Source organism: Mugil cephalus, chromosome 4, assembly GCF_022458985.1.
Source record: "Mugil cephalus isolate CIBA_MC_2020 chromosome 4, CIBA_Mcephalus_1.1, whole genome shotgun sequence".
Classification (NCBI taxonomy): domain Eukaryota; kingdom Metazoa; phylum Chordata; class Actinopteri; order Mugiliformes; family Mugilidae; genus Mugil; species Mugil cephalus.
Window position 1 is genome coordinate 19,829,242 of NC_061773.1, and position 13,428 is coordinate 19,842,669.

The 13,428-nt window shown below is 43.6% G+C and overlaps 1 protein-coding gene and 1 non-coding gene across 4 annotated transcripts in view; one reads left to right on the forward strand and one right to left on the reverse strand.

Moving 5' to 3' along the window:
• The window catches only part of fgd5a (FYVE, RhoGEF and PH domain containing 5a), a 30,802-nt gene extending 22,277 nt beyond the window's left edge, over window positions 1–8,525 (forward strand). Inside the window, exons 10-21 of one of the 3 annotated variants that reach the window (XM_047583118.1) lie at window positions 6–64; window positions 730–801; window positions 900–968; window positions 3,287–3,370; window positions 3,465–3,544; window positions 3,670–3,766; window positions 4,031–4,171; window positions 4,285–4,387; window positions 4,499–4,635; window positions 4,888–5,016; window positions 5,415–5,569; window positions 6,449–8,525. In XM_047583118.1, coding sequence (XP_047439074.1) covers window positions 6–64; window positions 730–801; window positions 900–968; window positions 3,287–3,370; window positions 3,465–3,544; window positions 3,670–3,766; window positions 4,031–4,171; window positions 4,285–4,387; window positions 4,499–4,635; window positions 4,888–5,016; window positions 5,415–5,569; window positions 6,449–6,485 — 1,163 coding nt within the window. In that variant the 3' untranslated portion in view covers window positions 6,486–8,525. The remainder of the gene's footprint in view (window positions 1–5; window positions 65–729; window positions 802–899; window positions 969–3,286; window positions 3,371–3,464; window positions 3,545–3,669; window positions 3,767–4,030; window positions 4,172–4,284; window positions 4,388–4,498; window positions 4,636–4,887; window positions 5,017–5,414; window positions 5,570–6,448) is intronic. The other 2 variants (XM_047583120.1, XM_047583119.1) reach the window with 2 other exon arrangements.
• trnae-cuc lies at window positions 5,657–5,728 on the reverse strand. The gene has a single exon. It is a non-coding gene; the product is annotated as a tRNA-Glu (tRNA).
• Window positions 8,526–13,428: the final 4,903 nt, after the last annotated feature.

Below are 13,428 nucleotides of genomic sequence, written 5' to 3' on the forward strand. Positions count from 1 at the left end.
TGCAGCTGCCTTGGTGATTGTGTCCGAGGTAGCCGACCAGGCCAACGACAATCTGAAACAGGGGGTGAGTTTGTCTGAATACGCCCCATGTGTTCACATTCAGGCTGTTTAGCTGCTGTTGAGTTTGACATATTCACGGCCCCGGCGTTGACGTTATTGTGACGCGTCTTTATGTCCCGCTCGGCCGTGAAAGAGCAATTTTCAAGCGTGACAAAGTCAGACAGCTGAGGTTTTCCTCCGTATGAATCCCTCTTCTCAACGACACGCCGGGTGGAAGGAGAAGTCTATCTTTCTTTGGCAACTGGTCCTCTCCGGCTTCTCGATGAACTCAAGGGGCGAGGAAAGATGATGTCGTCAGACAGTCCCAGGTGTATCATTACAAAGGGAGCAGTGTTAAGGGATGGACATGACTTACGCTCCCCCTCAAACATGAGCAGTTCATCGAGATAATTCACAAGCCCTCCCTTCGCCGTCGAGCTCCCCTGTGTCTCTTTGGCTCGACTCTTCTGTTTATCTTTCTCTCGTCTGTGTACACACACACACAGACACACACAGACAGTGGCCACACAGGAACCTTCTATCTATCTCCCCCTCCCTGCTTTCAGTATCGCATCTCTTTCCGCCTCCCCTGTTTCATTCACAACCAAAGAGGAACAGATGATTTTTCTTGCTTCTTTTCTCTGTCACTCTGTAATATCCCTCCATCTCTCTTCTCCTCCTCTCCTGCAGGAGAACTTGTTGCGTCTGGTCCACATAGAGTACAGCATGAGGGGGAAGAGGGACCTTCTGAAGCCTGGAAGGGTGAGCGTCACGCAGCTGCGAGACACTATTCTGTCCTTTTAGCCCCCGTCCTATTAGCCCCCATCGTTTCTAAAGCTGCAGTTCTCTGTCTTTTGCAGATGTTTGTCAAGGAGGGCACACTGATGAAGGTGTCGAGGAAAAGCAGGCAACCGCGCCACCTGTTTCTGGTAATCTTCTTTGCATGTCGCACTTTCAGTTAATGCACACGTTTATTTATTTTTTTAATTTGTCATTCGATAGTACTGATGTGGAATAACTGCGGTAGGGATGCACATTTGATCAGAAGCCATTTGGGATAAACATTTTTTTCATGTACTGTTGCTCTGAGTGCTCCAGAATGCAGTGACATTTATTTATTTTTTTGAACTTTTACGCCTTAAAAATAATGCTTTTCCCCCTTTGATTGCTCTTGTAGTTTTTAAGTAACGGATAAAAAGTTTGACGTAAAAGAAATACACCGTTATTAGTGTTTGTTATCAGCAGCAAGTGATTGATTAGCTTAGCAGCTAGCCTGGAAATGCAGAGAGATCTACCATCTCATTAACTAACAAAAGAACTAAGAATTAAGAAATAAATATGTATGTTTTGGGTTTCTTTGTAGGTTCAGCGATTTATTCATAATGACATTTGAGTTCAGAATAACGTGGGGCACAATGAGCTAATAACAGACAGAAGAGAAGCCTGTAGGTAGATCGTCCTATATCTGGAAAATGTTTTATACATATATATATATATATATATATATATATATAAAAATTATAGATACGCAGCACGAGTTTGAAATCACTGACTCACCAGCAGCGTTGGCTAAAATCACTTACCACCGGCGCTACAGCAGAAAACACCTGCCGTATTATTTAGGCAGTGGTGAAAACAAAGCTGGCGCGATCTGCAAAAATATGGAGGAATGTTGGGCGGAGGTCAGTTTGCGAGGTAGGTGAGGTTGCAGGGGGCACGAGGCCAAGGCTGTAAGACCTCCACCAAGCGCCACACCCGCCGCGGCAAGAGCCTCCCTCTCCACTCCACTCCTCTCCTCCCCTCTCAGGACTTGTTTTCCAGGGCCCCACTTCCTTACAGGATGTTTGGTGTGGGTCACTGGATGCCGGCTTCCTGTGTATTGGGAGGGGACTGACAGCAAAGTGAAGGCCAGACACCCTGTAGAATGCAGGGAGGAGGCGGTGGAGGAGGGGTGGTGGCGCTACACAAACACATAATGTGAAATAGAGAAGCCCACTCTATTGTTCCACGCGCAATCAGTGCTGTCTCATGTTATGAATTATGTTGGAGCTATGTATCCGCAGTGGCAGCATTTCTGATTTGGGCTTATCCCATTCGATCCGACGCGTGGATACTGGTGTGGATTTATTTATGTTTTTCATTTTGCACGATTCCTCCCGTCTTTCTTAGCAGAATGGCAGCTGAGCAATAGCTGGAAACGGTTGGTGGGTGATATTTGCGGGCTATTAAGGTCATAAAGCCATTTGCCCCTTAAAAGTTGAAGGCTCCAGGGGGCCAGGTGTTATTTATGGGCTTTTAAAGAAAAGAGAATCCAAACAGTGAAGATGAAAGCCATCACTCACTCCAGTGGCAGAAAGAAGCTGGGACTGTGTCACAAGCCCGGGCTCAGGGTAGACAGAAGGCAGGTTGAATGAGCGAGAGAAGGAATTAGGGTGGAGATGTAGACAGGAGCCGGAGGAAAGCACGTGTGGTAGGTGAGGTCTGGGAAATCTGCAAAGTCGGTTGGATTTCTGTGGAGGGGATCTTTGAGTTAATGAGCAGCGCAGGGTGGAGCAGAAGAAATGCGGTGGCTGCAGCCCAGAGGTCGCAGGCAGGGCTCGGGCTTGGCCATCGCGCATTGTTTTGTCTCCAGCCAGCGAGCACGTTACTGCGACTGTTTGTGTTGTTGTTGTGGTGAAGGTGGCCGGTTCCACCCAGTCCTGGTTCTCAGCGTAGCCTGAGAAGGCCGGCGGGAGCGAGAGGGAGGCCTGGAGTCCGGAGCAGGGTGGAGAATTCCTGGATGCTGCCTTTACGGCCCCAACGGATGTTTAGAGCACACATTAGGTGTGACCAATGATGTCATTTCTTTTGTCTGTGTTATGAAATACCTCTCATAACACAATGGGCCAGCGGCGTGTTTGGGGGATTAGAATACTTTCAGTCTGTCGAGCAAATAAACACTTTCTCTGCAGTAATGAACGATTTGCTTTGGTGCATACGTGGGATTTTTATGGTGGCAGGATGCAGAAACACGTATGGGTGCCTTGAACAGAGGCATAATCTTTGATCAATCGTCTCTCGAATGCTGCTTTGTGCTGCAACATTAGACACTACCCTCAATATAACACCGCCCTCTTGTGTTAGAAGTGGGGTATTACACTCAGAACGCCTTCATCCCGTGCATTTATTTCCCTGTGTATAAACTATTTTGATTAGCAAAATCTTAAACAATACACTTCTTATTGCGTCTTCCTGTGTTCTCCTCTAGATGAACGACATCATGCTGTACACCTACCCTCAGCAGGATGGAAAATACAGGCTTAAAAACACACTGTCCCTGTCAGGGATGAAGGTTTGTCAGCTTTTCTTTTTTTTTTCACCTCCACTGTGACTTATACACCGTCTTTCAGACTGAACTTTGAAGTGTTTTCGCTCCTCGCACACAGGTGAGCAAACCCGTAGTAGACAACGTGCTCAACTGTCTTAAGATTGAGGTGTCTGACATCACCATTACACTCTCTGCCAGGTGAGCAACCGACAGCCAAAACCCGAAAAAAGAACAAGCCAGATTTTACACGCTGGCTGGGGACAGCCCCATCTTCTTACCATTTGTGCAGCAACATGTGTGATTGCGTCTCTGTCTCTCTTCAGTTCGGTTGGAGAGAGGGAGGACTGGTTCCACACACTGAGTCGAGCCATAGCGGACCATGCTGCAGGACTCTGCACCTTTGGTGGACCCTGCAGCGAGGTAATAAAAATAACTTGAATGTAATGTGAGACACAGCAAAAGATATTCGATGCAGATGTTATTTTTCATCTCATGTTGTTCAGAGGCTATCATCAAGTAATATTTGTGGGGGGAAATTTAAAAAAAAAAAAAAAACCCTGCAGCACCTCCCTGTTGAAGATGAAATGATGCGAACATAATTAACATTAATGGAACTTAAAGTACCACATGCCAGCTGTAAAAATCTGGCTGCAGGAATTCAGCATCATCTTGATCTTGTCCAAGCAGGCCCGTGAGAAGCTGTGGATGGCCCTCGGTGAGGCTGCGCCTGTACTGGTGCCGGTTTCTCATGTGATGATGTGCATGAACTGTACCTCCGACTTCAGCCTCACACTCAGACGACACCACTGCAATGCCTGTGGCAAGGTGAGACACACCACCAGGTTCTGTTACTACTCTTTTACTAGCATTGATGAAACCACAACAGTCCTGAGGGATGTCACATAAAACACACTGGTGTATTCTGCCTCTCTGAACAGGTGGTGTGTCGTGCTTGCTCAAGAAACAGATACCCACTGAAGTACCTCAAAGACAGGGTGGCCAAAGTGTGTGACCACTGCTACGCGGAGCTCAGGAAAAGAGGTGAATCTTTTGTTTTGACCGTGTCAACATACGGGACAGAGAAATTGTTCTTTCCAGAAAGCAAAGTGTTTTAATACCTCTATAAAATCATATTTTTCTGTATATCTGTAGGTGGAAGCGTGTCAGGGGCTTGCGGTAACTCCAGCCCTCGGACTCATCGGGCTAGTCGTCCCCTCTCTGCTGTCTTCCAGAGCCTGCAGCCCCCCAGTCTGTGGAAGTCCAGGAAGAGCACGTCAACTCTCAGCCAGGTGGACGACAGCGTCTTCAGTTTAGATCTTAATACACCACATGTAGCAAAGTTGCTTCACATTTCATTATAGCTGTTTACAGAAAAACTCTACTACATGTTAGTATTGTCGCATAAGGGAACACAAAATCCTATCCACTAGATCACCAGGGAGCTACCTCAGACGTGTGTTTAGGGGACTAACATAACATGATTTGTCCATCCGCGTTCCGGCCTGTGTCTGATACTTTGATACTACTATGATTTTCATCAGGTGTCTCTTGGGGTGGATGGCTCCACCATGAGCGGGAGCCTTCATCGCCGGAAGAAGAGCAAAAGGAAATGGAAACGACTGTGGTTCCTCCTCAAAGACAAGGTGCTCTACACCTTCACAGCCCGTGAGGTGAGGGGGCACAGAGTCTCCCACACCAGCCCCAAAACACACTCAACACTCAACATCACTCCAGCAAAGATACATTTTCTCACTACCTGTATGAATCCTTCTTCATATCAATACATGGCAACTATTTCACTCACCTGTTTCCACTTTTAACCCATCATAACCTACTATTATATCTATTATTAACCTCATGGGCAGGACACCGAAAGAAATAAAGGGATTCTCTGTGCCCTCTCTCTGCCCTGAGTGCACATCTTAGCGTGTGCACTCAGGGCATAGCTTCATTGCTCTTCTTAAAGCATAAATAATCCTTTTTTTTTGTTTGTTTATTGTGCATGAGAGCAAGATTTGCACTTTTCTTAACTTGTGCCATGTTTGGTGCTTTGCTCTGGTTTCTTCAGGATAAAGTGGCGTCAGAAAGTCTGCCGCTGCAGGGCTTCACTGTCAAGCTAACAGAGCGGCCAGAGGGAGAGGAAAGCAGCAACGTCTTCCAGCTGTATCACAAGAAGACACTCTACTACACCTTCAGAGCTGACGACCAGCACACTGCACGCAGGTCAGCACAAGCACTGCAACATGCAGGGGAAGAATTAAACATTTCATTTCAGTGTGGAAGGGTACGTTTCATTGTTAAAAACCCACGTTCCCTGACCGGGAATCGAACCCGGGCCGCGGCGGTGAGAGCGCCGAATCCTAACCACTAGACCACCAGGGAGATGCCAGCATGTGCTCAGCTGGCATTTCTGGTATGTGTGAGAGCACGAGTAGAGGATCAAGTGGCTCTTTCTTGCACTCCCCATTTTCTCACCGTAGTGCCCATTCGTGCCTCGACTGTGACTTTACTTGTTTACTGTATCTCAATATGTGTCTTTAATCCTGAGAGGTTTCGGTTGAATGTGTCGAAAGATAATGAGATGTTCCACAGTCGGCAGACTGTCTTCATTAAAGGCTATAGCTAAACAAAAGGCACAGGTTGTTGTAGTACATGTGACAAAGAAGTAAAAAAAAAACACACAAGCACATCCACGAGCACAACTTGTGCAGGTGCTGTGCAAAAAATAAAAAAAAATTTAAAAAAAGCTCGCACACTCAAGTGAGATTTAATAGTGACGACGTTTCGAGCCACCGGGTCATCACCATGACCTGATGAAGAGCGCGTTGTCACTATCAAATCTCACTACAGTGTGCAAGCTTTTCTTTACTTTTTCTATCATAATAGATGTGACAGTTTTGGATCAGTAAATATGAGGCCAACATGACCTGAGACTTATTTTTATTCTGACTGGATCCTTTCATTTCCCATAATGCAAGTGGAAGTGACTTTTTGTCACCTGCATACACTCACAAGTCCTCATGTTCTTTTTAATAATGTGTAATTATGTCAGAATTTAACAAAAAGACTACTGGTCTTATACTCTGTTTCCTTGTGTTTCAGATGGGTCAACGCCATGGAGGAGGCTACTGTTTTATAGCATCCGCTCAGTTACATGAATAATGCCTGCTGTATGTGACTGCTAGAACTCCTCTATGGAGCACAACATAGCTACCTGCTGCATCTGAACTCAAAACATCAGTAAGGATTCATCACATTCTGGCCTGTTGTGGAAGATTAAAGGCCATTTCATCACCAGGAGGAGTTTAGCTTAAAGCTGCCACCCAGTGGCAGGGAAGTGAAAGTGAGGCGCGAGTCAGACGCATGCTACAATGTGGTAAAGAGAAAATGGAAAATGATCTAAAACACAAGAACTTTTTGGTTCCTAATGCACTGATTTGACGAGATCACGAGAGTCTTCACTTTTCAGGAGCAGCTTGGATAAATTAAATGTTTCTTCTCACAGCCTCAGAGAGGACCGTCTCGCATTTTCTCATGAACCATCTCACAATCGTCTACAACTTTTCAACTTTGCAGCATCTTGATGTCTTTTTACCACTGGAGTTTGTCCTGGATTAATAGAGCCATAGTGTGCAACTTATATTACATTCAAGCCCTTGACAACAAGTTAACAAAATTAGCTAGTATTTATGGGGTAAATCTTTATATTTTACAGAACACCAGAATGTTAAAGCTGCTTTCTGTTTCATCATCCAATAATGACTATCTGCCAAGACTGAAGAGGGGAACAACTAAAGCGACAGCGTGTGGTGGCGAAACAAAAGTTACTAATGTAACACGGGTTCTGTGAATTCCTCGTCTCTGGTGATCAGGAAAAAAAATGAAGTAGAACTGAGGAAGTGTCCCGAGAAAAGGTTCCTGATGCTGCAGATGAAAAGAACCATGGATCACTGGTGTAGCTGGACAGAACAATGAATGAAGAGAAGGCCCTAAGGAACTGTAGGCACGCGTCCCAGTGTCATATGCACTACCACAAAAGTCCCGCACTGTAGCTTTAAACCATTCCTTTTGTTCGGCAGGAGAACATGCAATCAGATCATTTGCAGCTGTGCATCAGACAGCTTTTGTGACAACACCAAAAGCAAACTTTTCTTCACTGTAGTATTCATATCGTGTAAAAGGGAAAATATTTGCCACTGTTTTTGAGGGATATTTGGTATTCTGGATATATCATGTGAACTATACACTGCAAATATCGAAGTGAATTATATGATTTATTTGTATTAAAATGGTGTTACCTGACGTTCTGAGTAAGGGTTCATTTTAATCATCACAGTATGTGTATATTATATATCTTGTGGAGTTTTACACAGTGTTACTCTTGTATTGAATCTGCAGAGCTATGAAATGACCCTCAGCATGTCAGCCACCCGAAGGTGTTTAAAATGAACACTCTTAAAGTTTGTTTTTGTTTGTTTGTTTGTATATTAATCTGTAGGTTTTTAAATCTTTTAGAAATTTGTCATACAGTTCTTAAGTGCCAATTGCTTTCTTCCAGTTGAATGCAGTGCAATTTGCAAATGATGATGAATGTGCCTGGAGTGACATTGTACCCCCTCATTCTTTATGTTATCACAGTACTGTAAGGAGAAAGCTTGCTTTTTATCTACTTTTTTCCCCCCAGTATTTCCAACCTTTCAGTTACTGTCCAGTAATATAAGAATATAGTATTGTGCCATCTTTAAGAATGCCTTCCTCATGCTGTATATATGCTGCTAGATGGAATCATTTGTTGTCCCTTTGACTAAATGGAAAGTGAAAAAAAAAAGCCTCTGTCAAACTACCTATATACTATATCCTCTCACATGTCTTCAGCAGAACGGAGGACAATGGAGTTCCATTCTTCTCTCCTGTTTTTGCATAATCAGTTTTCTATAGTTTCTCCTCTAAAGGCATTATCTGTTCTATTCCTGGACGGAGCTTCACGACACGTCATCCTTCACCCCTCGGAGGGCATTATTTCTAAAGCACACGTTTGTTCATCTAGTGCAACTTTTCTACGTATTTCCTACGACTCACGCCTACAGTGTTATTTTACGGATTGTACCTCTAGCATATAGAGCATTGTAAATGTTTATGTATATAGATGCATATAAAAATAAACCACTTAAAAAAATTGCTTAATTGGCGTTCACTTACGCATCACAAGTAGTACACGAGTACATATTATTAGTAAGAGCGGGCACATTAACATGAACACCTGTAGAATGATACCCTTTGTAATATAGTAACATTGGTATCTGTTACTGTATACACATGGTTCTTGTTTGTTCAGCAATCTTTATCTTTCTTTCGCCACTTACCCAAGAAGCCTTTTCACTTTTAGTTGACTATTGGGAGGTTAAGGTTAGTCTAGGGCAGGGGTCGGCAACCTTCACCACTCAAAGAGCCATTTGGACCCGTTTCCCACAGACAAGAAAAAACTGGGAGCCACAAAACCCCTTTGACATCTAAAATGAAGATCACACTGCATATATCGTTTTCACCTCTATGCTAGGCCTATAAGCGTGTTGCATTTGTGAAATGAAAGAACTGCTACAGAGAAAACGAAATTGCATTATGCATACAAAACGGGGATTTGTCCACGGTTGGCTTACCTGGGATCGCCTGCCGGCGGGTGTCGCACGTCGGCAGTTGTGACGTATATTTTGAGCGACAAAAAAAAAATAAAAATAATACATTTTATTTTAATGTTACAAGATCATCGTCAATTCAAATTTAGAATTATATTGTTTTAAAAACTAACACACTAAAATAAAAATACATTTGAATTAAATACTCGACAGCAACTAGTAAATGTGCTGCAATGCACTGTGGGAGTTCAGTGTTTTTTGGTTGATGTTACAACCGCGAGTGTGGTGTGGCATTCAGTGTCATTAAGTTGTTGTGTAACTCTCGCTCGTTCACTGATGAGTGACTAGTTGCCGCTATTCTGAGGCAGTTAGTTAGCGTGAAAAAGTGAACGGCTTTGATCAGCGTCCTTGTTCCGCACCGCTCGCCGCAGAGAGCCGCAACAGAGGAACGAAAGAGCCGCATGCGGCTCCGGAGCCTTGGGTTGCCGACCCCTGGTCTAGGGCATAGGTCTTCAACAGAGGATCTGCGACCCCTAGAGGGTGTGCAGAAGTACTGCAGACGAGTCGCAAAATCATCGGTTGATTAGACATTTTCATGTATTTTTTAAATTTCCCTCCACAAATTTAAATTTCTTTTAATACATATTAACATGAATCCGATAAATGGAGACAGAAGACGTCGTCTTTCAGTCATCACTTCACCCATTTAGGGGCAAGCACAAGTGTATTATTGCCCCATTTACAATTGCTGCCTCAACAGTGTTTCACGCCACACTAGACCTGTCAGTCTAAGCTTCCTGTACACAATAGGCCCCGCCCCTATCGCTGCTGAGCCAATCACGAAGCCGCATATTAGAGCTGTGTCTATTCAGTCCCCATAAGACATCCAGATCAGCAGAAGAAAAGCTAACAGTGCAGTGAAGCCAACTCCCATCAGCCAACTACAAAATAGATTCGCTATGTTTAATTTTCTTTTAATTTCATATGTACATAAAAAAAATTATAAAAATTAATTGGCGTTCAGTTACACATATCTATTTATAAACAGCCGGGCCGAGTTTAATATAGAACACTAGGTAGGGGGTTTAAACTCTCATCAGTTTTGGGGTCCTTGGCCTGAAAAAAGTTGAGGACCCCTAGACTCTGGGGTTATATTACTCCCCACTAATGATAAAGAACTGAAGAAGCTACTTGGATGAGAAGTGAAACTGAGAACCTTCACATACATATCATAAAAGTGTGCAATAACCTTGAATTCTCTCAAGTGGCCATGCAATTCCATCCACTTCTACATCCCACCACATAAGCAGCAGAATTACTTTATTGATCCCAAGAGTTCTTGCTATGCAGTGTTTTTGTTTGTACAATTGTTGTGCTGAGCCTGTGTTGGCGATAAATACAGGATGGAAGCTGGAATAGGGACACATTGTACCTCTGTGCCTCTCCCGTCTGTGGTGTTGAGTAAAATTGTACTCCAGCAGGGGGCAGCAGTTCATCACGTCAGACAGATCTAATGTGAACTGTATTTACATTCTGGGACTGAAACCCAAATCCCTCCGGTGTGTCTGTTTCAAGACAAGCCCGTTGGTGTGTTTGAGTTTAATGGAAGACAAACTCAAAGCAGACTAACTGGATTGAAGAGTCACACATACACAGTTCAAGTAGTGTCTTTTCCCAGCATTCTTGGAAAAATCTAACTGTTCAAGCATGTTAAATTTAGTGAAACATGGTGAAGGACAGAAAAATGTAATGTTGTGATGCACAAAGTAGTGTGATATTTATTGTGGCACACACCCAATTTACTGAATGTCCCACCACATACTTTCTGTATTTTAACATGTCCTCTGAGAGACTTAATGATGGATAAATAAGGAGTTTCCATACAGCTATATTTTGTTTGATACAACTAAATCGTTTTGAGAACAAATTATTATTTTTTTAAGCCTAAAATTAGTCTGCAAACAGTTGCGGGTTTTCCTTGATGATGAGATAAAGTTTTGGAAGTGGAAAAAGAGGAGGGGACTACTGTTTGGAGGAGAGATCAGCAATCAGAAAGTCCCGACTGATGTCATGCAGCAACTAGTGTGCGTCTATAGCCTTGTTCCACGGCACGCTTTTTGACTTGTCATTGTATGGAAAGAACGCACGTCAAAGGGACTTCATTCCAAATAGGGGAGGGGAGGTGTTGCTTTTGTGAACTATGGTTGACTGCCATGGTATGAGCCATTAATAATACACTTGTGCTTGCCCCGCTGTGACAAAATATCTGCTGTGAAATGGGCTCCCCGTGTCCAGGTTGAGAGACTCTCGTTGACGTCAAAACATTCGTGTTTTGAACAACTTATGTGCCTCCACTGAGCACATGTGATAAACCTGAGGGAGACGAACCTGTTTTAGGTCAAATAAAGATACTTCTAAAGCCTAGAGGGAGATTTAGAGAGATTACACAGCATTACCGTCAACCGTGGCATTGAAGCAGATGTCATTTAGTCAAATACAGAATGTGCTGCTGCCAGTGCAGATAATAATCAGTCCTCTGTTTCAGATCCAGACGGATGGGTGACACAAGCCACCTCACGTAAGTTAATTACTCACACTAATTAAACTTCCATAGCACCACAACAGCCAAGACAAACAGCGGTCTAGCGACCAGGATGCCGTGGCTAGCATAAATATTTAAAGGCAAAGAAAAAACACAAAACATTTTGGCCTATGTCCCTTTGAACATCTGCAATATTAATGAGCAACAGTTAACCAGATTAGGCCCAATGTGAGAGCTTCCTGAGGAAAAGAAAAAGGATGTGGCTTTAATTTAACGGCCAGTGCAGGGCCCTTGATGAGTCAAAGCCGTCGCCAGATTTGCACATTGAGAATTTTCTATCGAGATACTGGAGAAGTGAGGGAGCAGAGGCGAACGCTCGCTGAGGAAACTGATATAGAGATCGTTTCCTATTACATGAGCAAAAATGAAAAGATGTTGCACGTTAGTCAGAAAATAGACGGAACAGAAAATAGGAAGATTGGGGTTGCTCTAGATTTGTGGTCCCGGGAGTGTCAATGACCCAATACTTACTTGAAGTGACAGAAGACAGAGAGTGATGAAGAGAAGAATGGCACTGAAAGTGAAAGGGAAGTCGCTCATTTCACCTGAACGCTAAAGACGCTCCACAGCTCTGCCACGTGGCACACACAGAGACGCACTCACAAGGCCTTAGACGGGAAACTAAAAGATGCAGAAAGTGATCTGATAACTGCCCGTGTGTTTTAATCAATACCCTTCAGTTGGAAAGTAAAGTGCCTCTAAAAATAGTAAAAGGACAGTTTCTCCTTGTGCACATTTTAAAGTTTCCAGTCCTCATCTTGGAGGCCAAAAACAAATTAGAAATTTGATATGAGTGCCTGCGCCGCATAGGAAAAACTCCTGACTTATGCAGACAGCAATGTTTAGGTTCAAACGATAGGCACATTGAAAGCAATGCACGAGACCGAGCTGAAATAACTGATCAATGATTTAACTATGTTTCCGCATCAGACAATAACATTCTTGTTGGCTCGGCGTCATAAACAGACCCAAGTGTTGCAATCTTCAATTACGTTATCTCAAAAAGCTCCTTCCAGCACTGCCGTGGACACACCTGAGAAAAGTTTGAGGGAGTTTTTTGAAGAGGAAGCGCTTCATCTGATTTCTTGACCATATTCGCAGCAACACTAATGTACAATGCTGTTACACGCTGGAGAATAAGTCCAGCAAACAATGCGGATGTGCAAGCGACGAGTTTTGTCTGATTTGGTGGCTAGCACATTGTAAGTGACAGTGGAGATAACACTTGTAGAGCCTGTAGCTTTCCTTCAGTGCGTTTTCATCGCAGCATGACAGGAAAGTCATTTTGACAGTGGCTAAAAGAGGAAAGTACAGCCACGTTTAGAGATAACACCAGTGCTAATGCAACATTTTATCAACTTCTTGTCTGTATGGACTAAGCCAGCTCTGTGTTTTTTTGGGTTTTTTTTCTTTCGAAAAACTGGTCTGGTTTACCTCAAGGCCATTTCAATGAAACAACAGTTGAACTTCTCTTTGTCTACATGCAGAGCAGAGAATCGGGGAATGAAGCCTGAGAGAGAGAAGGAAATGAGGACAGATAGAGAAAGGCAGATTTAGTCGGTGGCATGTCTCTTGATGAAAGGACCGTTTCTCTCCTTTTTTAGGGATTGTTTTTTCATCCCTCCCTTCCTCCCTCCCCCTGCCTGTTCCTCTCATTACTCACTCCGATGTGATGTTTGCCCTGGCACTGCTGGGATGGCAAAGCAAAACAGGAAGTGCCTGGGTCCCCTACTCAGGCACGATCCAAATTCACACAGAAAACATGAAGCCATAGCAGGTTCATATTTGCTGTGTCATATTGCGTGTGAAATTACATAACCCCAACATTAGTTAAGTGTAAAACCTCA